The 27,709-nt window shown below is 34.6% G+C and overlaps 2 protein-coding genes across 3 annotated transcripts in view; one reads left to right on the top strand and one right to left on the bottom strand.

The window, feature by feature from the left end:
- LOC119085245 (gamma-aminobutyric acid type B receptor subunit 1) overlaps window positions 1–27,709 on the bottom strand; it is a 271,765-nt gene that overhangs the window by 101,500 nt on the left and 142,556 nt on the right. The gene's annotated exons all lie outside the window — the stretch shown is intronic.
- LOC119085262 (L-dopachrome tautomerase yellow-f2-like) lies at window positions 23,980–25,992 on the top strand. The gene is made up of 8 exons (XM_037195611.1): window positions 23,980–24,111; window positions 24,187–24,386; window positions 24,450–24,555; window positions 24,609–24,807; window positions 25,117–25,293; window positions 25,366–25,447; window positions 25,509–25,703; window positions 25,774–25,992. Exons 1-8 carry the CDS (start codon window positions 23,991–23,993, stop codon window positions 25,918–25,920), a joined length of 1,227 nt encoding a protein of 408 aa, XP_037051506.1. The 5' UTR covers window positions 23,980–23,990; the 3' UTR covers window positions 25,921–25,992.

Raw genomic sequence — 27,709 nt, 5'->3', positions numbered from 1 at the left:
GACGGCCATGTCTTATTCTTCTGACTTCTAAAGTCTGTGGATTTTCTGTTCTTTTTCATCTTCAGTAAAATTTAGGAATTTTCGGAAATTAAAGGAATATAATTTCCTTAAAATAGGCATTGCAAGTTGACCTCAAAAATTCTAAACAAATTTTGTGAATCCTGTAAGGATTTAGGATTCCTAAAAGTGTGTGTACTTTTCAGCAGATTTAAGATAAGGCTTCAATGAATCGTATAATCCGTTATCCATTTCTTCCCAAAATTTGTTCGCTTAAAAGTCCTCTACGAAAATTGTCCTAAACATATTTTCATGGAGATGAAAAAAAAATGAATACTTGGCGGCGGTGGCATTGTATACCACAACGCGCCATACAACACATATTTATAAAAAAAAAACTTTTTGATTACTTTCATTCAGATTCTTCGTCGGAGAGAATATTGTTTTTGTTATGTTCGATGTAATAGGTAAAGTTTTTCGCTCGGATTTTTCATCTTTTTCTTGTTTTGTCAGAATATATCGAAGAAAATAAATTTGTTTTGTCTTTGATAAGATTACATAATGTCATATGTGAAGTATTGATAGAGTGTGTGTATATGGCAGTTATTGTATTAGCGAAACAAATTGGCACATAAATTCAACAAAGCAATATTATTATGCGGGGAAAGACTTTCTGTCTTATTGAATGCAGATACTTTTTTGTGGTCTCGTTCAATAACGGAAACAAGGGGTTTATCGTCAAAAGAATTTGATTAATCTGATCCCTTATCGGTGGGCATTACGTGTAGATTTGTCTTTTCCGATCAATGAATGATAATAATTTTATATGTGTATTGCAGAGCAGAGCAGAGCGGACATAGATAGTCTGAGACATTTCCCTTTGGAGTTTATCAGAGAAACCTACTCTTCAGCAACCATCTTGATTTAACCGAATTTTTTAAAGTTTCATGAATTTTCTTGAAATCGGAAAACTCAGGAAAATTCGAGAAAATAATTAAAAATTTTCTAAATTTTTTCGAAGTCGAAAAGAAAATCGAAAAATTTTGGAAAAAAAAGTTTCGTCGAAATTTCGTTAAATTTTCCCGATTTTATTGAAAAAATTTCTGAAACACAGACAGTGACGAGTAGCAAATATTTGTAGAAAATCCTTCAAGTCAGTCAAACGAAAATCCTCCAAAAATTCTTCAAAATATTTCTTTCCTCAAATTCATAGAAAATCCGCAAGACTATAGAAAATTCTTAGAAACCGATAGGAAACTCCTTGAAAGTAATCCAGAAATCCCCATCTGTTTGAAAATCTGTCGTCAACGAAGAAATTCACAAATATCTGCCCCGCTGACAGTGATGAAGATGCGTTACAGAGTTCAAACTCCCAAGACCTTCATTTACTTTCAAATAGGGCTATTGAGACTCCATGCATCTATAAATCGAACGAATCATCGTCTTTATCAATATTTACATTTTCATTCATTTGAATTTGTTTTAACGGATAATCTCGAATGTAACCAATGTGTACTTGTTGCTATCGACTAGAGAGAGTAATGTAAAATGGGACAATATCGAAAAATATTTTATCCAAACATTTTTAGAAATAGAAACTTTTTAATGCTTCAAATGAATCGAAAATCTCATCAGCTTGCAGTTATTGCATCAGCATCAGCATATTTACATATTGGAAAATATAAAATTGTATTCGAAAATATGTGCAAAATATGTAGATGATGATCCATTAAAATTTAAACATTATTTATGCAGTTTATTTAAGAGGAAATTGAATTTGTTGGACCTCGTACGTGCCACAGCTACAAACGAGTTTTTTTTGTTCTTATTAATGCGATAGATTGTTGTATAAGCAAATGCATTTGCAGGAGAAACATGAAGTAATTTGAAATGTAAATTACTGAGGAAATGACAATGAGTCATAAAGGCATCAGTTGTTAAGAGCGTTATGACATCGAAATAGTCTTGAGTTCTTCATAACGATGACGATATTGAACGATGCACTTTGACTCGTGTTCCCCAATATAGCAAAGTAACTTAATGTTAAAGCTCGTGAAGTAGTAGAATTTACATATCAAACACGAAGAGAAATATAAACAAAATAAGTAATAGATTTTTCTAGCAACAGCAGACGGAAATGATTCATTAATTATGCTGACTAGTGATATTTCTTCGAACTACTCATTCGCCCAAAAACTGACGTAGTCCATTAGATTATTTATTATCATGATACGCTTACCCTTGCACGTCAGTGAAATCACATCAGTGACAGAGTTGTGCGAGTTTATACGATTGACGTATTCACATTGAATTTGCTAATGGCGTATTTATTTACCAACTGCATAATACCGGCTTGAATCGGAAAATATTGATGTTGCGATATTTTTTTTCAACAAAAATAAATTACAACGACGAACGACACAGCTATGAAATTCACATTACAGCACAGCGGATCGACTTTATGTAAATTCATTTAATTTGAACATTTTTGGATATATTTTGCCTCCATTTGGTCAACGCTTACGATAATATTGTTGATACGTAAAACAAAATTAATTTTTTTAAACTAGGCCCTACCACTTGGGTAGGTCAGGTCCTTTGACTGAAAATTTTTTAGTTAAGTTTTTGATTGAATGGATTAAAAACTGTGGGTTTTTGAAGCTCCTATTCAGTCTATTCGTCCCACAAATATAATAGTAGCGACTCTCTTTACATTTGATTTATTTCACTTGATTTTCTGAATAAAGTCATTAATATCAAGGGCTTAAAGATGGGAAAAATGAATGTATCCACTAAAAAACACTGAAACGATAGGATATTATGTCAAATTATAAAAAAAATCGAGTGAATTACAGCGCTCGCTTCGCTCTGGATTCACACTTCATTTCATTTTTCGTCAGTTAAAACCAAATTTTTAAAATCACATCGTGGTAGCAGGGGAAGAATTTCTCCCATCTCGTTGTTCCAATATTGTCCATCTAGTGTCAAACTCGATTCATTCTTTGTCGATTAAAAAAAATGGAAATTGGTTGAGAATTACTAGAGTTATCATGGTAACAAGCGTTAAGGACGTTTTTTGTTTTAACATTTTTACCAATGTAAGTAGAACATTTTCAAAATACCATAGTATCAAGTGATTTTCTGTCATTAGACCCTGACTTTCAGTAAAGGGAATAAATGGACAAAAAGATTTTAATTGAAAATTATTTGTGTCAGAAAAAAACTTTTTGAAAAATTTCCAAATCAATCAATTCGTTCATGTGCAAATCCAGAAAGTAAGATTATCTTAATTATCGAAAATGCGAAATGTTTTATTGACAAATTTAGCAAATTTGTTTTTTTTTTATTTCTTGTTCCATTTATCATCTGAACACAATTCCGTTTTGCGATACATACCCATTGAACTGCGCGAAATAAAACCAAATTTTACGATACGCATACTAATTTCAGAAATACAGAAATTTTCCATGAACGAAAAAAAAGTTTTATTTGAAACAATAAATGCGAACAAGAAAGAGAATGTTGTAATATCTGTTGTGGCATGGCACAAGAGAAATAAACTCACATTGAGTTTGGGTACTTTTTTTATATTTCGTTCGATTTAATCTTTTTTTACCAGAAGTTTACGTGGCACAATATAATACACAAATAATGAACAAGAAAAACTTAAATCAGAAACCATATTTTGCTCTTAAGCCAAACATTTACAAATTTAAGGGTCAATGCTGTTAAATAGAAATTTCCATTTAATGGTAAAGAATGTGGAAAAAATAAAAAAATAAAACTTTCGGAAAAAGAAAAAAACTTTTTATTTAAATGCCTGAAAAATCCTTGACTTGTTTTGCAAATTTATTCCGAGTTGGCTTTGAATGATTCGAAATACGAAAATAAAAAAAAATGTGAAAATCATCTCCTAAACGAAATGAAAATTCAAGCGGAAAATGGAAACATCAATTGAAAGACATACATTTGTTTTTATGTGTTCCAAACACCATTCACCATGGCATACGGTTTTGTATGGTTGAGGGGGTGGGTACTACACAATGTATAAATTGGAGAAACAAGTACAAAGTACTCGTTCTCATGCAAAATAAATAAAAATATCAAGGAAAAATACCCATAAAACCGAAAATATTTTCGTTATTTTCCTTTTTCTCTCCACTTTATGCCATTCATTCTTCCGACGTTGACATATTTTTTTTGCAATTTAATTACGCGCGTAATTCATCGATATATTTCAAGGTCATGTTTTGGGAACGAAATCTCTCTTAATTAAATCGAATTAATATCAATCCTACATTGACTTCGGTGAACTCCAAACTTTTCTAAGTGAATTACTTGTAATAGATAAACATTTAGACAAAATCTGTTCGAGCAGAACTTTTTAATCTTTCCAATCAGAGCTCAATTTTGGTTCACTATTTTGGTCGAGGAACCACAAAGAAGTTACGGTAAATTGATATGGTATCGTATAACAACCAATGCAGAGTCAGTCAGTCTGCATCAATGATACTTGTGGTTGACTACATACAGTATGTTGAAATTGGAATGTGTTTGAAAATTGCTATTGGAGCTGTTCAAAAATAAAGTTGTTGAATTGTTAAAACAACTGAATTTGTAGAGCAATTTTTTCTTTATTTCCAGAGAGAACCTTATAACCGTATACAATAGAGACATCAGTTCCACAAAGCACTAACTTCTATGCTTTGCTATTGATTTAATCTTTAATTATTGATTCTATCGTAACTCTAAACAGCTAGAAGTAGACTACTATTAATGCTTGAAAGGAAATTGACTTTACTGTCTGCCCCATGCGAAAGTTGAACATTACTTAGCAATCTGCCCCCTGCGAAAATGATCGATTACATCTAGAATATTTACGGTTCATGTTTGACGAATTTCAAGGTGAATTTTTATGTGAAATTCAACTTTCACATGTGGTAGGCAGTAAAACCGACTTGGATGCTGCGAAATTATTTCATTACACGGGGTAACAATTTTGTGATGTTCACAAGCTCCTTCGTATATTTTTGAGCAACTCACCGTCTGATACACAACTCTGATACACAAACTCTACACAGTTACCGAAGATTGTTGCTCAAAAACTCACTGGAGAGCTTGCTTGTATCACAAGCCTCATGTAATGATTTACTTTCGCAGCATCCAATGTAACCTACTGTTACAAATCCGGTAAACACTATTGTTTTCAAAATCCCGTTCGTCATATGAATTAATCAGCAACTGATCCGTAAATCATTTCACAAAATTATTATGTGAATCACTGCTCGAAAACGTTTTCCAAATACAAATCTTTGAAGTAAAATTTAGAAAAAGAAAATTCATTTCGATATAGGGATGATGCTATGAATGTCGTCAACCATGTTCAATAAATGAAATTCCTGTTTGTAATACGCTTTCAGACATGTTAGAATGCCAACTATTTTATCGGTTACATCGAGCAATTTTCCTTTTCACCAGACTAACGTTTTTTTTTCGTTCGTTTTGTATTTCAATTTTTTTTCCTATTTGTGGAAAATGTAGCCACTCAACTCCGAATAACTTTCTCGCATTTCTGATTTTCTTTATGGATTTGACCTTCCTGTGTGAATGCTTGAACAAAGTATGAACAGAGCGAAAAAAAAACCCGAAGGAAATAATGTCTGATTTGCATATCATATACATGCGTTATGCAATTAGCATAATAAAAAACATATTTTTTACGGAATATTAGGTCGTTATGTTTAAGGAGAAATGATTATATGCCATAAATTTCCATATGAGCACCGTATTATTGTTCGGGTTTAATGTGGGTAACATTTTAACGCAGTAAAGAAAGATTGAATATAATGAAAGCCAACACAGAGAGAGGAGGCTATTAAACGAGTCGTTTGGTAAGTAATATTAACGTTTAATATTATGATATATGAAGATTTCGGCCATTTCATAATATATAGCAATATGAAGAAGGTCAAACTCACTTTTCATAAATGTACGGAAATGTCTCGTACATTCACCAGTTCTTATATAAATGCTCAAACATTTTTGGGATATATCCAGTGAAATGGACAAGATTTGGGTTAAGCGAATAATATCGCCAAGGGTTTATCCACGGGCGTGCAGACGGGAGGATGTAAAATGGATCAGTGAATGAAAAGAGAAAGAGAATCGAAAGTATATTTTCACGACAAAACCTTTTGGAAATGGTTTTGTGTTCTCGATAGTACCGTCCGCCTTCTTCTGACAAAGAACCGAAAGTCTTATAAATTTATTCCTAGAAAATGTAATTGATTCAAGTCATTTGTAGTATTTAGACGAAACGTATCCAAATCCAAACGTATCTGAATGTAACGATTGAATTTTTAACTTATGTTGTTGAAATTAGCGCCTAGTGTTGGATTTGAATCTTGTACTTCATTTGCGTCAACATTGGTTTTGCTATATAAGACCAAGTTAACAATACAACATTATCTATTAATTGCTTTAGTTGCTGTTGATAACAGATGATGTTTACCTCATGTTTACAATACATTTTTCATCTAGGACGACAAAATTTAGAAAAATCCAATATCTGATATCTACGACTTTTGAAAAAGGAATTTCCATCTTTTTTACAGAACAGATCGAAACATATGAACACGATGGAGAAATCTTGTACTTCTGTTTAGCGCCTAGTGTTGGATACAAAATCTTGTACTTAAATTGTTTTAACATTAATTTTGCTACATAAGGCCGAGTTATGCGTACATCATCACTTAATACTTTCGTTGCTGTTGTTCGTGACTGCTTTCGTTAGATGATTGGACAGATATGCAAGATTAATTTTTCACGCCGTCGATTTCCAATTGTTAATTACAAACTCTCAGAAGTAAGACGATATTATTTCTGGATTTTATATTTACTCAATTTCCAGTTTAACTGCACAACTAAGTCATTTGTCATCTAAGACAATGAACGATAAAATTTATAGAAACCAATCTCTGATATCTACACCACTTTTGTGAATTAAGTTATTGCAAAAGGGAATTTCCATCGGTTTTTTACCCAACAAATCGAAACATATGAAAAATAAGAACTCTGCAGACTGTCCGTTATCGAAAAGACAGAAGGCTAATGCGGTATTTGACAAATGATGTCCATATCGAAACCCTTTTCCATATTCTGTCAAGAGAAAAAAAAAGTATTTTTGATACTAAAGTCGAAGATTCAAGTGGATCCTAAAATAATTTATTGGAATCCATAAAACTGAAAAATCTTTTTAAATAAATCGTCGAGATAAGTTATTGGACAGCAAGATTCATATATCTCTATCTGTACATTTCGACTAGGTAAAATTGTCATTTAATGTCCCACTGAAATACCGTACACCACTGGCCATTTTCCATATACACATAAACCAACGAATTTAATAATTTTCCGAAAAACTCCACATGAAAATTTATAATGCATGAAATTAAATAGACGATAAAAATGGTGAGTTAACTCCGTCTGGTCCAGAGGCTGCTGCTGGTTCAAATTGTTCCATAACGATTCCAGTTAATAACAATTTTGTAGATGCTCACAACCGAGAAAACGCTTGAAATATTTGGAATGGTTTTCTCGATTTGAAGCGTAAAGGGGCACATATATATATATATATATATATATATATATGTATAACAATTCGGAATATCAACTGAGCTGACGGAATTGATGTTTCTTCTTCACATATATTTATGACTATGCAAACATAACAACCCAATGATAATAGTATATATAAATATCCATTCAAATAAAAGATAAAAATAAATAACATTAAACAACACCCAGAGCACAAATATTACATTTTAGTTGTTGTTTTTGGGGTTTTCATTGTAGTCCCAAATGAGATCCAATCTTTTACTTTCACATACATTTTTACCATATTTTATACACATCAAATGCTAAGGATGGAGACACAGTTTTACGAATGTGTATGTGTGCCATATGTGGAGCCGCGCATTTCGAATAGCTATTTCCTGACATTATTGTATTTGGTACAAATTATGAAGTAAATATTACTCCCACTGGGAAATAACAGAGAATTTTGTGTGTCATTTTTGTCCTTTAACAAATACGGTTTGAGATGTGATTTAAGATTTTCGCAGCGAAAATATAAGTTTGCCTGGTTATATAACGAAGTGAGATAAAGTTTCCGAACAGAGTATTTTTCGTCTGAATGGGAACATGAGTCGTACATACCGTACAGTGTACACACAATATATGTAAATGTTGGCTGAATTATTTGAGTTAATTTGTACAAATTTAGCTCTGTGTCGTATAATGTACATGTTATTAACGGTGTTATGCTATTACGCTGCTTCTCAAACATCCAGAATTTAAACGAATGAAATGCACACATTCAGAGACGTAATATTTGAGCTTTCTAACATTATACAATGGTTCAACATAAATACACAGTCTAGGGTGTATTTCCGCACTTGTGAATCAAATAGATGAACGGAAATATGTTGCACTTTGCAGTTATTGGAACATGAATCACCTGACAGTTCATAGAAAATAGTGTTCCTACTACCAATGTAGAGACACTTGAACCGCTTGAACACATTTTTTTTTCGGTTGTATAGTTCTACAGAAATTTGAATTTGATGAATGCATAGCAGCGTGTTGCCCATTGAACATTAGCAATGTAAACAAACAATGACAACGGATTATTGTGATCGTATCCGTATGTAATAAAAATTTGTTAAAAGGACTGAAGTAAAAGATTTTGGATCGAATATCATGTGAACTTTAAACAAAAGAAGTAACAGATTCATAAAATTTAACGAGAAATCTTTATGTTTTGTGCGAAATGTAAAAATTGGACAAGATTAGTAGACTCATTAAAATTGAGCTTTCAAAGTTAGAACAATCTTTCCACCCTTGGTGGGCGAAAGCTCGTTTTAGAAATAGTAGGTTACATTGGATGCTGCGAAAATAATTCATTATATGAGTTAACAATTTTGAGATAAAAAAGCAAGCTTATAAGTGTGGTTTTAAGCAACAAGCTTCTTTTCGACAGATGTAGAGTTTCTATATCCAGGCCGAAGGAGAAGAATACTTTATCCTGTTACAGGCGGTAAGCATTTGACCAGTATTTTTATCGGATCTATTACTTCCATCGATCAAAGTATTTTTAATCTGTTGATTTCCAGGGATTCCACGGAGAATTTAAAGTGAAAAAATCGAAAAGTGAGCAGAAGTCACGAAAATAGTTGCTAGAAATAGTTGATTTTCTGATCAAAAAGTTGGCAAAAAAGTGAGTTTTCGGGAACTTTTGTACCCTATTTTTACGCAAAGCCAAAGGTTATTCCGCGAGTTATTTTCTAAAAATAAAAAATCGTCAAACTCAACTAGAACTTTGTTGCGTCACAGCACTTTTCGAATCATCATGAATGTCCTTGTGAGAAAATTGTTTTAAATTCAGAAAGAATCCAGGTTTTGGCATTTTGTTTTAAACTTAGATGTGGAAGACATTGAGAATTTAATGATTCTAGCTAAGGAAACAGAGAGAGCTAGAGAAATCCGTTACCTCCATCTTACATTTCCTGTGACTCAGTCGGGAAGGCTTGAGAAAAGTTTGTAACGTTCAAGAGAAATAGACAGATAGAATTGACTGAAAAGCAGAACCTCATTTTTTCGCCGATTTCTGTTGAGACTATGGACCCGAATGCATAGAAGATAAACATTTCTGTTGGAAATTGATAGAACAGACTTTACTGTAATTTTTATGGTCAATCAAATAGACTTTCATCCACCTACATCAGGATTTCGATAAACTAACAATTTTAGAGCTCAACATTTTTTTAAACTCTTGTTCCTCTTGTTCTTGTGTCTGCTGTTTTTATTTGATGTTTGTTTCATTAAAACTTAGTCCATACTTGATTTGAAACCTGGAGAGTTACCAGGAACGTTTGTATGAAAGTTGCAGGCTACCTGTAACTCACCTGACAGCTTTGAAGCTCTGATCGGATCCCTTAATCATAATTAGCTTGCATTCTGTTTGAATGATTCAAGCAATGGTACAAGCTCGTGGTGGGGATCAAAAAGTAGATTGGAATCGACGCAAAGTTTCTGCGTACACTATCTCTAGAGGTAACATTACTAAATGCTAATGTGCTAGATTAGAAAAATAGGAGAGTTGCGAGTGCTGCAGGCGGAATTTCAAAAATCTTATATGGTTTCCAACCTGTTTTAAGTGGTTTTAAAAAAAAGTCAGTGAATGGACTGAAAATAGTTGAAAAAAGTGAGAGATCGAGCAAATAGTTGCTCACTTTTTCACATGTTGAAATTAGTTGGAAAAAGTGAGAAAAGTGAGTGCGTGGAATCCCTGGATTTCAAATCTTGTACTTCAATTTTTTTAACATATATTTTACTGGAAATAGGATCATATTATCTAGAGCTTGTCATTATTTCTGTCGTCGTTATCAATAACAGATGAACATATGTGACAGGTTATACTGCCGAAGCAAGTTGCTCAAAAACACACGAATAAGTTGATTTCCACATAGGAAAATAAAGAAAAGGAACAGTCCACACGTAATGGATCATTTTCGTAGAGGACAAATTACTATATAATGCTCAACTTTCACGTGGGGCAGGTTAGTTAGTTAGTGTAGTAAATTATGTTTTACTCAAATAAGTGAGGTAAAGTCTACTTTACTTCACTGGTGCCAAACTTTACCTTTACTTTACTAGTTTTTGAGTAAAATACCTTACTTATGTGTTTACCGACCTCGGCTGCGCCTCGATCGGAAGTTTTCACACAAGAAGTGTCATTTTTACCATTTATCCAATTAGTAAAGTAATGTACTGTTATTATCACTTCTTTAACATTTTATTTTCTACCTGGTAACATGGAAAGATGTCCATGGTTCCACCACCGAGAAGACTATCATTCTCGGTGCTTACCACCGAATGGCCACTAGTCTCTATCGAGTTGGTGTTGGACAATAACTGTTTCTCTGTCGTCATGCACATTATACACACTATTAAACAAATTTAAAATTGCGCAGTGGTGGTGCTACTTGACGACAAATTTGTTGAAATCTTGGGACCGTACAGCCATGATTTATGAGGAGAAACGGCATACTCACCCATAGGCTGGGGTTTTAATTAAATTTTACATTTAATTGTAAATTTATTTGCCTATTCGAAATGGCTCGGTTTTCGAAATTGAGTGTTTAGTAACCAACATTAAATTTACGTTACAATATACAAAATAGACAAAATTTTATGTCTCAAATAGTCAGCCTCATGTCCAATTGTACAAAAACAAGTTCGGCAATAAATTCCAAACTTTGTCTAAAGTTGTAACAAATTGCGTGTTGTGTTAAAATACATACATATTCAAACGATCCCCGTCGAGGTACACCAATATTTATGTCTCTTGAATGGTGGTGAAGCAATTACGAACTGTGTGGTAACAACGTCAAATTCAAAAACCCTCGTCTTGTCATTTAATATTATCATTTTGAAATTGCGTACATAAGCTGGAAACATTTTACGATCAATCTCGTTTGGACAATTATGGTTTTTTTTTTGTCTCAATAAATAAATGATTTTATTTCCTAGGAGGCCATAAAAATTCCGTAAATACGGCGATTTAATCAAAAGCTTGATAGATTTGTTTTGGTGACTGGTGAAAAGGATCACATTTCCATTTTTCGTTTTTTTTTTATCTTTTTCTATTCCAATTAGACCACAAAAATTACAATGTAAATTGCTGGAGAATTGCTTGTACTCGGGTGTGTAAGGCAACTAAATGCCAGCAGCATCCGGTTAATGCGAAGACCGTAAAACTTCTTCCCATTACAAATTATTTTATCATTATGTCTATCGATGCTACTATATAAATAAGACGGCTAGAGATGTGGAATTATGTGCTCGCAGTTTATATGATTTCACATAAATATAAGAAAACGAGTAATGCTGTGACGTTAATCATAAAATATATTTTTACGACTTATTATGGAAATGAATGCCCCTAATAATTTTTCCTCTTTTTTTATTTGACTGTACTAAAGGCACTCGGAGCGAGTGTCATGGCTTTATCTATTCCCATTCCACAAGCAGACATAAACATAAAACTTTAACATTTTGATATTTTTTTTTTGTGTGAAGACTGGTGGTGTTGGTGTATGTCGTTTATTATTCTTTATGTTTGAAAATTATGTCTCAAATCAGATGAATAACAAAAATATTTACTTTGTTGTTTTGTGTCAGGTGCTTTTTCATATTTCACTGGTTTTTATATTTAATTAAAAAAAGGTCAAATTAATTTGCAGGAAAGAAGATACAACATTTCTCAAATATGTAGATCAATTGTGATGATAAAAAATGATGTAGCTCCTTAGAATTGTAACGCATACTGGAGCTACGCTGTGTGTTTAATGTAAGAAGTTTTTTCATGGAAATAAATGAAATTGAAATTGAAATTGAGCCCAGAAAATACTTGAAGTTCAAAATCGATTCCGAGTACTCAAGAAATACATTTTAAAAAGGAATCGTGATAACCTCGACAATTTTCTGTTTTTATTACATGGACATTACAGGACATTCATTTATAATTTTAACACATTTACTAAAAAAGCTCATTGGCGAAACAAAATCATTACGCTTACGGCCGTCTGTGCTTTCTAATACTTTTACGTGTCGAAGGACTTGCGTCACATTTTCAATGTAAATAGTTTTTGGGCGATATTAGTTCTTTCTTTACCAGGAATTCTTTTTGGGAATTCTGATTCTGAAAATCTGAATTTATTCCGAATTTTTAAGAAATAAAATTCCTAATAATAGGCGCTGCTATCAGAATTGGGTGCCTTCTCTATTGAAACAGGACTTAGGCAAGGTGACAAGTTCTCAACTATTTTGTTTAACTTAGCGTTAGAGAAAGTTGTGAGAGCCATGCCAATGAACTGGGCTGGCACCATCTTCTGTACGAGTAATCATCTAACGGCTTTCGCTGACGATGCTGACCTGATAGGAAGAGGGACACTAGCAGTCAAGGAACCCTTCGTAGAAATGGAAAGCGAAGCGTGTAAAGTTGGACTCGTGGTAAACGAAGAGAAAACCAAGTATCTGGCATTGGAGCGCAGTCAAGGATCTCGTGTGGGGCAAAACGTGACCATGGATACGTACAATTTTGAAGTCGTGCAGGCATTCAAGTATTTAGGTTCGACATTAAACGTAACCAGTGATATAGAGGAGGAGATCAAAATGAGAATTACGCAAGGAAGCAGAAGCTTCTATGCACTGAAACACCTGTTCAAAAGCTCACTTGTATCCCATGCAACAAACCTCCGACTCTATAAAACTGTAGTTCAACCCATCGTCATGTATGGTTGTGAGACGTGATCCATGACATCCAAACAAGAGCAGATGCTGAACTGCTTTGAAAGAAGAATCTTAAGATCGATATGTGGAGGAATTTCATCACAGCTGCAGTAAAATCAGCGAGGCTCCGATGGGCGGGGCATGTGGCTACGATGAATGATGACCAAACTGCCAAGAAAGCCGTTGACAGGAAATTTGAAGGACGTAGACCGAGAGGGCGACCACGGAAGAGATGGATAGACTGTGTGGTCGAAGATCTAGATCATTGGGGGTCGCGGATTAGAGACGTCTGGCCGAGGACAGGAACGAGTGGAGGAAGTTAGTAGAGTCAGCCAAAACCCGCTTGGGTTGATAAAGGCTGCTAAGTAAGTAAGTATCAGAATTGGGTCATATTCTGAATTGAATTTGTATTCAAACATATAGCGGCACGTACGATTTTATCCTCCCAAACGAGCGACTTTTATAATCCAAAAGGATTTTTTCGGAGATTTGCTTCTCCAGGAGCTTAATACACTCATAGCTCCGAAATTATGAACTTTTGTGAGAAACGTTTCAACTGAGTTTCTTAGAATAACGTCCTTTATTGACCTACCCTGAAAATTTCAGCCAAATCCATCGAGTAGTTCAAAAGTTTCAAAGGTTGGTGAAATTCGATTCAGTTCAATTTCAAAATGTATGAAAATCAGTTTCCTCATAAAACTTAGAACACAACCAGATCTACATTTCTCTCTATTTGGCCAAAAATAACCCATCATGTCTTCATGGTAAAAAATCGATTTGAAGAATGTCTTGGCCAGAAATATGTCACTAAGTTTTATGATTCTTTCTAATTGTTGAATTCGTACGGATGTCCCAATTACGAATAAAAAAGTTTAGTTGTCGTAAGAGTACCAACGGATATCAGCTTAGTTCTAAATTGAATCTCAAGGTAAAGACTCACGTGATTTCTTGATTCACATTCCGAATCGGTTTTATAATATTTATACTGAACATTAAACAACCATGTTATATCGTTAAATTGCCATAAACAATTAGCTCCCTAAGAACTGGTCTGGCCATAGTACCGAATTACCGAGAAGCTACTCGAAGCTATCCGATTCAAAGGAATAAAAATAAATGGATAAAGTCATAAAAGAATACCACCCACAGCGTGTGTGAGGCCACCACAATTGCTGCATCCCTGAAAAATGATAAATGGTTTGCGGTTTCTCTTTTTCACTGCACAAGTAAATTAGAATTTTATCTAAATCACTAAAATTGTCAACTTTTAACGTTGAGTAAGAATTTCTTGCTAAGAGTGTATACGCTTTATAATACGAGTGACGGGCTTAGCTATAACTCTAAAAATAAGTGCTGTCGTACAGGATACGTTTTATATAAGTTTCGATAATATACAGAGCTCAAACGAAAATTATAGCCGTTACCACACAGACTATCAAAATGAAAAATGTTTATATTTTGTTAACTTTAAGCATTATAAGTGTGACTAGCGAAATGTATATACGGAAATGAGCAAAATGAGTAAAAATACCACTGAATAAAAGCAGAATAATAAATTTTAAAGGAAAATTTCTTCTTTTTTTTCTGTTTATTTTTTATGCTCTTCCCTTTTGCCAAGTCGTTCGTATACTGCTTAAGTAACGAGTCTTATATTGTATTACCGTATTACGATACACTCTATAACAATGTAAACTAACAATTGTGACATTTTCCAAGGAAAATATTTTGTTAAGAGAGTTGCAATTTTATCGTATTAGTTCATGTTGAACTAATGTAATTAGTTGGGGTTTTAGTTTGCTGGATGAAAGAAGACTTTATGTGTGGAGTTTAGACTATTTCGTCGGCTCTCTACCACTTAACTTTGTTGTGGAAATTGATAGAGATAATAGTGTAGGTGACTAACGTTCAAATAGTTAGGGACCAATCATGAATTATTGGCCGATAAACATTAATATAAAACGGTTGATATTTCGCCTGTGCGTTTTAACGTGTCACATACGGCTATTCATCTGTTATCGATAACGACGACAAAAATAATGACAAGCTCTGGGTAATATGTTCGTTCACATATAGTAAAATGCATGTTAAAAAAATTGAAGTACAAGATTTGAAATGAACAGATTAAAAATACTTTGATCGATGGACCTGATAGTAATGATGGTCATATGCTTGCCGTCTGTAACAGGTTAATATAGCAAAATGTATGTGAAAACTAATGAAGTAAAAGATTTGACATCAAGTTCTGAATATTCAAACGCGTGTGCAAATAATGTGTATCCTTGGTATCTGGGATACCGGGAAATTTTTTGGCCGAAAACCGGGATACCGGGAAATCCACCAAAAAAAGACGTTTTACCGTGAAGCGGGAAGCCAGGGGAAATCGAAATTGACGGGAAATCGAAATTGATGAGAAATCATACTGACAGAGAAATCGAACTCACCGGGCAATCGAACTCACCGGGAAATCGAGCTCACCGGGAAGTCCAACTCACCGGGAAATTAAATTCACCGGGAAATCGAAATTGACGGGAAATCCAACTCACCGGGAAATTAAATTCACCGGGAAATCGAAATTGATGGGAAATCATACTGACCGAGAAATCGAACTCACCTGGAAATCAAACGCACCGGGAAATCGCAGTAGACGGGAAATCGAAAAAACAGGAAATCGAGAAAAAACGGGAAGTCGATAAAAACGGGAAATCGAAATAGACGAGAAATCAAACTTACCGGGAAATTGAATAAAAAAAACGTCAAACTCACCGGGAAATTGAAATAGACGGGAAATCGAACTCACCGGGAAATTGGAATAGACGGGAGATCGAAAAATACGGGAAGTCGATAAAAACGGGCCATCGGAATAGACGAGAAATCAAACTTACCGGGAAATTGAAAAAAAACAGGAAATCGATTAAAACGGGAAATTGAATCGAAATGGCTAAGAAGTCAGAAATAGAATGTTTTGAAATTATAAAATCGCAAAATTTTCTCGCTCGCTCCGCTCGCTATCATTCACTTTCTTCTCAAATTTCAGTCGTGACAAATATTTCGTTGAGAAGTCCGAAATAAAATGTACAAAGTAGAAAATTGACAAATTTTCTTGCTCGCTCCGCTCGCGATCACTTACTATCTTATCAAAAATTACAGACGCTGAACGTCATAAATATAGGGTTGTAGTCAGAGAATAGAATATTTCCAAAGTATAAATCGCTAAAATTTTTCGCTCGCTCCGCTCACTATCATTCAGTAACTTCTCAAATGTCGCGGGCCCAGGCAGCTGGAATCATTAGGCAGGCACTACAATAGCTGAGAGTATAAAACGAAAAATATTATAAATCTGACATAAATAAAACAAAAAACATTTGGAATGCGAGACTTTTGCTTTTCGACGTTTTATAACATAATTTACGTTTGTCACGACAGTACTTGATCAAACTTAATTGAAAAATAAAAAAAATATTACATTCACCGGGAAATGAGAAAATTTTTACCGGGAAATCAGAACTTTTTTATCAGGAAATCTAGCTAAATTTTAAGGATACCGGGAAATTCGGGAAATCTGATTTTGGATACCGGGAAAAAAACATTATTTGCACACGCGTATTCAAATGAAAAGAAGGGAAAGATTTCAATATTACATCTTGACCGGTTGTTGCCACATACCATTTACGTGTTCTACATTAATGATCTATGGTTGTAACGGTTACAGCGGCGAGGAGTTATTCCCAAAAGATTTCTTATCAGGTTTTTAAATGGGTGGTTCTGAAACGATTTTTAAATCTTTGTTTCCATATGAGAAGAATAGAATTCTTGAGGTCTAGTTCGTAAATGGACCAAATTGATCTAATAACCTGGTAGTTAAACCCAAATGAATTTTAATAAAATGGAAGAAAATTTCAACAGTCAAGGGACCCAACCCCCTCAAATAGCGGAGCCGAGTTGCAAGTAATTTTGTTGAGAGACAAACTTCATCAATTATTGGCAAACAATCTCATGGAAAATGAGCTCCTGTTCGTATTGAATCGTAAATCGAGAAATAAAGACCTGAATGAGCACAGGCACTTCCTGTACTTCAACGGAATGAAAGCACGAGTAATCCGTTAGCGGGTACTTGAAAAGCTTGAATCAATCCTTCAAAGTAGTAAAAATAAAAATGCGATATATGGACCAATTTGCGTTGAATGTTTTATTCATATATCCATTTGAATAAAAATTCGTCAAATCAGTGGAATTGTTGGTATAATATAAAAGTTGCTAAGGCAGCAAAATTGCGACGAGAGAGAATTTTAGTTTTTTATTCCGATTGATTTTTTTCTCTTCATTTTTTTTTTTCTGCTGATAACATAGTATTTTCATATACACATATTCCCTAGTGACAAATTGATTTACGTGCGGTTCGATACCTTTCGATAAAACTTCCACAGTATCATAAAAAGAGAATGTTGTCTTATTTATTTAGTCAATTATAGGTAAAGGTACGTGACTTTTATTTCATAACCGAAAGGAATATAAATGCTTTCAACAAGAACAAATAATAAATAAAATGTTTTTCCGATTGCATACCAAACATGGGGCAAATTTCCACTAACCACTTTCGTTATGTAGAATTCGATTTGAAAGCGTCTCGATAGCCACAATCGATCACAGAATTGTCCTTGATTAAGACAGGCCCGAACTGGCTATACTGGACGATTGGGCGTCACCAGAATGGTCGCTCAAAATATCAAAAATCAATTTTACAGTTACTACGAGCTACTTTACAGTATTGCTCGAGCGGCCGTTTGGTAGCCAGTCCGGCCCTGGGTGAAGACTGAATATGAATAATTATTATTTAACTCATTCGTAATAATTTGCTTACAATTAGCGTATACAGATTACAGTACGAATATTGGATACAGATATCTCGGTTATTTAGGTTAAACAAATACATGAAATTCCGTTCACCTTTGACATCAAATAGAAATACAATTCCGAAGATACTTGAGTAGAATTTAAAATTATCGATACATATTTGACGACAGCCATTTGAACCATTTAGAAATAATAGGTCTTGTGCTATCGACACAAAAGTTTAATCGTTAAAGTCCATCTGTATCTTTTGTAGAAAAAAGGTCGAGAGGGCATGAAAGAAGATACTGATTGTGTACTTAAGAATCATAAAATAGGCCGGAGTGCTTTATTTTGCTAGGGACCTGAATTATCTAGTAGCCTTATATTTTGCGAATAAAATTAATTCAATCAATGTCAGTATTCATTTGAGTTCATTTTCTTACAGTGTATTGGGTCCCTTATTGACGTCTCAAAAATGAACCGTTGCTGCCTGGTTTATTTTACTCTGTCGTGGCAGATGTCAAAACACGCTCGATAGTTTCAAATTAGAGCAAATCGCTGCTCTGCTTATTGTTCGAACATCTCCGGGTTACAATTGTAAATTTCGCAATTTCAATTAAAAATACGTAGGACTACGGCCACAATTGCTACACAAGAACGGCACACACCAACATCTACACCTACACACTCGTTTATTAATAAAAAAAATTTTATTTCAATTTTGTAAAGTATGTGCCTTCTGAATCACATCCGGACAGTATGAACGGAAATTCAAGGAAGCAAAATGAATAGCTAATAACGTACGGTAAAGGTCATCAGATAAACATAGCTCAAAATGTAAAATCTTATGTGAAGAATATTAATATAATTAAGCATTCATCATTCAAAGGGGGAGTCTGGTGTTCTCTCTAGAGATTTGTTTTCATTATTTTAAATTGTGTTTTTCTGTTCACCCTCTTTGAACCCTTTGCATTTTCTCAGAAAATATTATATAATGAAGAGTTGTCATAATGTAGGATTGCTTAAAAATGTAGATGAAAGTGAGGGCCTTAGAAATATCTGAAAGACATGCGTAACCAATTACTTTGCACTTCTTTTCTAAGCTTAATAGCAGAACGTTTTGTTTATATCAAATGATAAAAAAAGGAAATTGTTTAAGGAAAAAAAAATGTTAAATTGGGAAAAATGTAATTAAACGAAATAGATAGAATAAAACAACGTTGAGGTATGACCTTGTTTGATGGTTTTAGTAGACTGCTCATAAAGAATCGTCATATAAACAAGTGAACCAACGATATCGGATGTTATAACAGCATGAGTATCTCTGTGTTAAAGCTTTGGCTCATTTAAACGTAACGAATAATCTAATCAAATCAATTTGCTTTTGTCATATCTCAGATAGGGACATTTGAATTGTATAAATAAGTAACCGCTATCAGTTAAGGAACAGAATGTATCAAAGAAAGCGAAACGAAATTAAGCTACAACGCCACCTATTGACGTCGAACTATAAAATTGAAGAATTCCCATTGTTCAATCTCTTTTTCCTCATCGGTTTGACTAAAACGACATATAGAAAGGACAGTCGATGCTACCAAAATAAGCGATTAGCTCCAAATAAAAAAAAAAGAGAAAAATTGTTACGACAAATGAAGTACCAAACCAATATTTCAAACAAAAATGAAGTAGCAGACTCAACGGATATAATACGATACGACTGTCGTTTCTAAGATATTACGCGGTTTTATGGATCTTACATGTCTAAAATTAAAAAAATCCCAAATTTTGCATCAATATTTACAATTCCCACAAAACATTTGAATTTTCTTATTTTTCAACATTATACTGAGCTGAGGGACAATTAAGTACTTTGGTATTGGTTATTTCCTTCCGTATACGAAAATGACTGGGATTTAACTCTGCATTCTATTTTGAATTTTTCGCAATTCCGGTCCATAATCATCACCTTTCCATGCATCCATTTAATGTCGTTTTGAAGGTATTTATTTCACAGTGCGTTTTTGATTATTTTTTTCGCACTTGGGCTTTTTCACATTTTTTTCGCACGCTACATAGCTTAGTACCTTTAAGAAAGACTAAATTTTATAAATAAAAACTTTGCACAGACCAGGATTTGAACATCCAACACCAAAATTCTTCCAAACACCAAGCAACGACCATAGCCATTCGGCTACAGGGAGGTGCGGTAATCATGGTTTGATAGCGAAATGAAACGCATTTCTGTGTAACAAAATAATTTGAGATAAAAAAGTCTTCGCAATTCGATTAATCTTTTCGAAGAAGAATTTCTATTTGAATCAAAAACGTACACTATATTGCACTTACCATACCAATTATTCATTCAAAAATAATCACATTGATTTATTTTCATTTAAGTTCGCAAGAGTACACTGCGCAAACATTACATGGAATTGTTCTATGACTTTTTTGTAAACCATGCTTGTTTCAAAAAATGAAACAAAACGAAACAAATCAAAATAAAACAAAACAAATCAAAACGAAACAAATCAAAACAAAACAAAACAAATCATGTTTCGGCCACTTGGCAACAAATTACAAGATCTGTTTTAAAGATTAATACATGGATTTCGATTATCACTCTTCCAGGTAGCATCATTGAGATTGAACTTAAAGGTAAACAAAGTAAAATTTTAAATTTTTTAATTTAAATTGCTCCGAAACAGCTAAAAACAAATTGTTTTTCCGTGGGAAATCTACGGAAAACAAATTTAATTTGTGCTGTTTCGCGACCTAATACTTACAATATTTTTATGTTTCACTTTGTTTACCTCTAAGTCCAATCATAATTAAGCTACCATAAAAGAATAATTAACGAAATCCAAATATTAATCCTTAAAACAGATCTTGTAATTTGTTGCCAAGTGGCCGAAACATGTTTTGTTTTGATTTGTTTTGATTTGATTTGTTTTGTTTTGTTTTGTTTTGTTTTGTTTTGTTTCACTTTTTCGAAGCAATGTTGGCAACTTACAATAAAAGATCTCACAGAATAATTTCGTGTGTATGAAAAGTCAATGCACACATGATTTCAACTTCTAGGATTTGTATTAAAAAATCAACGTTGATGTGATCATTTTTGAATAAATGTTTCGTGAGTGCAGTGGTGTTATGTTTTCGTTCGAATAGAAACCATGTTTCGAAATATGTGAACAATCTGCAAGACATTTTTTATCTCAATTATATATTGTTTTAGAGAAATGCTTTTCATTTTCTGTAAAACCACGATTCCCGCACCTCCCAGAGTCACACAATTATACAGAACGTATTGTGGAAGCGTACATACTAAGCATTGACTACTTGATTTTATTTAGCGCGTCTCTATACATCACATTGCAATGTGTATATAGTGCAGGTTGCTTGATCGTTCAAATGAATTCATGTTTACATGTGAATGTTTGGTTGAAATTTTGGTAATATTTTGCATTGGAAAGGTGATTATGGCCCGAAATTGCGAAAAACGTTGTATCTACCACGGTAGATATGCCGGTATTTTTTCGCACACGACGTCTTGTCGACCTCGGATCGACAATCGACATCTAGTGCGAAAAAATACCTTCATACCTACCTTGGTAGATAAATAACTATTTTAGCGGTGTGAATTAGTAAAAAGCAATCGATAGTGCCGAAAATGTTTAAACGGATCACGAGCTAGAGCCTTCTTTTATGGTATACAACAAAAATCAAAAGTTAGTAAATTGTTTGTTAAATGAAATGTAAATGTCGCAGAAACTATTCGACCCGCAGATTCGATAGAAATCCTAGTCAAAATTAATAATCCTTAAAGTAGACAGTTAAGTTAATCAATCAAGTTGCCTTATAGCCAAAAACGAAAATTTTATAATTATTTGACGTCCTATATGCGGGACTAACGACTTATATTTTTGGGAAATTATATTTTTGGATTATTTTTTTTTAAACTAAAATGGACACAGAATGGAACAAAATCGATCTAGAATATATAAACAAATTGAACGGACAGTGTGTAATCGATGCACTAGCCCGCAGAAAGAGCGGAATATCAAAATTTGAATTACTGAAATGTTTTGACGCGAGAAATTCTGAAGCTTTGCATGGCTGCGTTAAAAGTGAACTGAATCGGATATTAGCTGTAGGTGTGGAAGACGGATTCATAGTGGAGAGTTATGGTAAATATGCATTACCGAACCTGGAATATGAGTATGTGAACGATGGTGACAAACCACCTGATGACGATTGTGATGATTCGGATGAGTCGATTGAAGAAGTACGTAAAGCTCCAACTCGAACGAAATCCGGACGCACCAGCAAACCACCTGTTACGTTTGTGGCTTCTTGCACTCGACGTCATATGGATCCTTCAACTGGCGCTGTCGTAAAGAGAAGGGCCGGGCCATCATCAGATGTAGACGTCCCAGGTCCATCAACGATAACCAGTGGATTAATTTGTTCAACACCGAGTGCCAGTGCAGCTTTTAAACCCACTTCGTTTTCCACACCAATTGTACCGATGATTACTGGTGGTGCCTATTACACACCTTCAACTGGACCTTTTAATCCTACTTGGTTTTCCACACCAGTGACATCGACTACGAGTGCCTGTTCCACACCTTTTAATCCTGCTGGCTTTTCCACACCAATAGCACCGACTGCTAGCACCAGCTCCACATCACCGTTGTTCATGGGTTTTCCAACTGTACCTCCTGTACCTTTAACTCCTTTTGTAATTTATGCACCAATGAATCCGTCTGCTCCAAAATCAAGCGTCATACCGTCAACACCAAAAAGCTCCGGATCTGGACTTGTTACCAGAAAAAGGAAATCAGATGAACATTTTCATTGCCCATCTCGTTATCGAGCAACTATAGATGCAATTATGAAAGAGACACCAAAAAGCTCCGGATCTGGACTTGTTACCAGAAAAAGGAAATCAGATGAACATTTTCATTGCCCATCTCGTTATCGAGCAACTATAGATGCAATTATGGAGGAGAGTGAACCGTCAGATTTAGTCAGAACCGTCAGAACGTTTTATGCGATAGAGGCATTCAAAGCTTGCAAATTTTTCATATTATGATGCCGAGTGGCATAAAAATTTATAGAAAAAACTTGTGTGTTTGACATCCCATTTGACGATGCTAAATGAATGAAATTTTTAATTTTTCTTATAAGTCGCTAATGTACCTCGTCCCAATTTCTGCATTTGATAGGTACCGTTTACGAGCCTTCTCTATCTCTATTTTAGTTACGAACCCCTGCTTTATCGATTAATTTTGAAATTCCCAATCCGTTGACGATCATTCAGGTCTGCACGACTATAATAGTTCGATTGGGAATTTTAATGTTCCACTCGTCACGACAGTAAATAAAATCGAACTGCTTCTGTACGAGATTCTGTGCAGGGCCGTCCGCTCGGGCAATACAATGAAGTAGCTTGTAGCAGCCGCAAAATTGATTTTTTAAATTTTGATCGCCAGTTAGGGCCTGATTCCGTGTAACCTTATACTATTTAGGAAGTATATCTTCCCTCAATTGTTATACAATTCGATCGGTTAATTTCACATGTAATACCAACGTTACATCATATATTTATGATGCGTAAAACTCCTTAATAGTAATCGTGCTAAACCAGTAAAACGGTATTTTATGGGTTGACAAAATTTGAATTAATCTGTTATATCGTACGAGAACGCATCAAGTAACGGTTCTGAAATTTCGCAAAATTTGCAACTGAATTTTTGCGTGGAAATATTTTTGAAGATACAAAATTTCGAAAGAAAGTTTGTTTTAAAGACATGTGGTCCGAATTTCTGGTCATTTATTGTGTATTCCAAAATGTGATGTCGATTCATAGTGAATTTGACGAAATATTTGCGTGGAAACAAATCAATTATTCAAATCTACCAGCGGATAAGTGTAACGTTTAGCCAGTCACAAAAAATGAAGGAACGACTTATGTAGAGACATATACTCTGTCTTTTGTTTCTGCAGTATCAAATCCCGATTATTATGTGGCAAAGAATAATATTCCATTCGGCATGGCACGTCACGGAGACTGGCTTTATGTCGGGTTTCCGCGCAGAAGAACTGGCGTACCATCGACATTAAATAGGATTCAAATTTCGTCAGCGTCCATTGATAGATCCCCTCCATTTGAAGCATATCCAAACTACGATTTGAATGATATAGTTGTGAGTATATTGGGGAGATTTCACGAATTTCGAATGTAATTTTCGCTGCCTAAATTTTACTAGTCTACTGACCGATCAAATGATAAGCGTATCGTATCGGTTTATCGGCCAGCAGTTGACGCTTGTGGTCGTCTTTGGGTCGTTGATACCGGTGTTTTGGAGTATCCTAGTTGGTATAATTGCATTATATTACCGTCGTGAATAAATTCATTTTACGTGTAGCTGGGCGAGTGATTGTACAGCCAGCTTCAATATGGATCTTCAACTTAACCACAAACGATTTGATTCGTCGCTTTGAAATCCCCCAATCAATGATTCCGAGTGGAAACGGAATGACCAGCATCACTGTGGACGTTGAGACTTGTGACAAAACGTTTGCCTACATAAACGATCTCTTCTCGTACAGCCTCGTGGTTTATAGGTACAATTTTATTGAAGATTTCTTTGCATGCTTTTGTGATCGCTAGAGTCGAAAGTAGCCTATTACACCACTAGGGAAAACAAGAGAGTTGGTTTGAGTAATGACAGCATGGTAATAGTAAAACTTTAGATGACTGAGGATAAAAAGGTGAAAGGTAGAGGTTTCGTGGGAATTTTGTTGATCCGAGGCGTAGCCGAGGTCAATCAACACATGAAAACGAGACTTGTCATTTTTACTCCGAGTTATGTAATGGATTTCACATGCTGAGGGCGTCGAAAGTAGTGCTTCCAAATTCCACACTGTTTTCAGTTTTGAGTCGAATTCAGCTTGGAGATTTTTGCACAATTTTTTCCACTTGGATCCGCTGTACGGTACATTCGACATATCGAACATAAAATTTATGTGGAGAGATGGCATTTTTTCGATTGCATTGGGCGCTAGGCTGTCGAATGGGTACAGAATGGCATACTTTCATTCGTCAACCAGGTAAATTTCACGCATACAAATAAATGAATCCACGGTTTCCGTAGTTAGCATTCATATCATGTTACCAAATAGTCTAAACGAGTTCAGTGTATCCACACAAGTGATAAGGAATCAATCGTTATCGACTCGAATCTACCATAATGACGATTTCAAGGTATGCGATGAATGCTTGACGAATGGAATCATTATTTTCTACTTCTCTTTATCTCACGCAGCTGTATGGACAATACGAAAAGGGATTCCAATCCAACATTCATGTGATTGATGACCGTACTGGTGTGGCGTTCTTGAATCTATTTCAACAATATGGCGTTGGCTGTTTTAATATCAACCGACATTCGAGTAGAACCATACGAACGAATGTTGTACAATGTAATCGAAATGAAATGGTCTATCCATCCCATTTGAATGTAAAAGAGCTGTGTTTCCATTAGTGGAAAATGGGAATTTTAATTTTGTCTTTCATTCGTGCTCAAACAGATCGATGGAACTCGAAATCTGTGGTTGTTAACGAACAATGTACCGAGATTTTTCTATAGCAGCTTGAATGACACGGAATACAATTTTCGAATTTGGAGGATAGCCGTTGACGATGCCATATGCATAGGTAATTGCTTACAGGTATGAAATGGAGGTGCAACATGAAACGAACTTAACGTGATGATCTTTCAATTCGATAATTTCCAAATAAATTCTATTCAACCCTCCAGTAATGTCGGCTTTCAGTTAAATAATTTATTTACGCCACTATTCCAATCCGATAAACCTTAGTTTTACCCGATTAGCGGTGAATTACAACGAAATGGTTACATAAATTAGATTTTTCTATGAATTACATTTCCCGATTTCAAATGCCTATAAAATCCAATTTCTAACGGATTATTCCATTTTGCCGATGAATTGGATTTTCCATTTCCACTAAAACTTTCAATGCTGAGCATAAAGTTTTCTGAATTCATTTGATAAGAGCAACGCAGACAACTATACCATCTGTTACCACTGACAATGACAAAGATAAGCGATTACCGGCTCTTCATGACAAAATGAATGTTAAAACCAATGAAGTAAAAGATTTTTCATATGTGCGGTGCGATTAATCTTATTTTCTACACTTAAAAGGCCATGAAAAAATGACATTTGGCCGACCCTTTGTCTGAGAGTTTGGTGAAGAAAATGTCGATTTTCACCCCTCTTGTTTTGACAGGCTTCCCCAAACTGTCACCTTTGTTTTTGTTGTGCAAAATGTCGCAACAAAATCATGTCGCAACAAATTAGGAAATTTAAACTCGAGTGCTTCGCAGTCCCACTTCGCAAAATTTCGCTCTTGTTGGAATTTCCTATTTTCTTCCTTTGATAAACACACAACTTTTTCATGCCTTGGGCATAAATTTTCAAATTTTTCTCGTAATTTAGGCTGACTTTGGGCACTTTCGTTTGTCGCCATCACTTTGTTCGGGCTACAACTCGCCAAAACTGTCTAAAATGTACACAAAAAACGAAGTAATAGACTTGATAATAAAAATAAGTGACGTCTTCATGGTCCACTGTCTTCCCTCTCCTAGAACCATAGAACTGCAGGGATTTCTGACGATTTTTCTGGTTCCTGCCTGAATTCTCTCGATGGTTAAGCTAATAGCATGAGAAAAAACCAGGAGGGAACCAGAAAAATCGTCAGAAATCCCTGCAGTTCTACGGTTCTAGGATTGGGAAGACAATGGACCATGAAGACGTCACTTATTTTTAGGAACTGACCTCTGGTGACCTCAAACTTGTTAAAAGTCCAAATGTTAGCCGAAAAAAATGGCCAAAAACGTAAGAAATGTCTAGTGTCTAGAACAAAGAAGAGCTAGAAACGTTGGGATTCGACTTTATTTTGGATGCGTTACTCCATAAACAGTCACAAAAACAATTTCATCCTGGAACGGGACCAATAAAATAGTTATATAACACGAAAAAGTTTTCGTAAATGCAAATTGAATTTTTTATAGCGAAAATCGTCAATAACATCCCAAATATGGAACTTCCCATAATCCTTGAACCGATATCAAGGAGAGGAGAAGTAGTGACGAAATGAATGTGCAAGAAATACTTGAATTAGTATCCCAAATTATAGAAACGTATCTTTTATTGATCTAAAAATAACTTACAAAATCCCTAAAAGGACATGCATGACTTTTCCAGGCCATATCTCAGGCTTCTGAACATGGATCATGGCCGGCCGGCTGAAATCAGAAGTACTTGAATGTAGCTTTCGAATGACACCACTTTTATGAAAAGTAAATTGGATATGGCCAGGAAAAATGTATTCAAAGTTGATGAATTTTCCGGGATACTTTTTGGGAGAACCCTTATACCAGCTTCATTCCGACTCCTCAAAAAAAAGTTCTTCCACGAGATATCGGCAATGAGGCATACT

The sequence above is a fragment of the Bradysia coprophila genome, unplaced genomic scaffold (assembly GCF_014529535.1).
Source record: "Bradysia coprophila strain Holo2 unplaced genomic scaffold, BU_Bcop_v1 contig_94, whole genome shotgun sequence".
Lineage (NCBI taxonomy): Eukaryota > Metazoa > Arthropoda > Insecta > Diptera > Sciaridae > Bradysia > Bradysia coprophila.
Note: the sequence above shows the minus strand (reverse complement) of the source record. Positions and strands in the feature narration are given on the sequence as shown.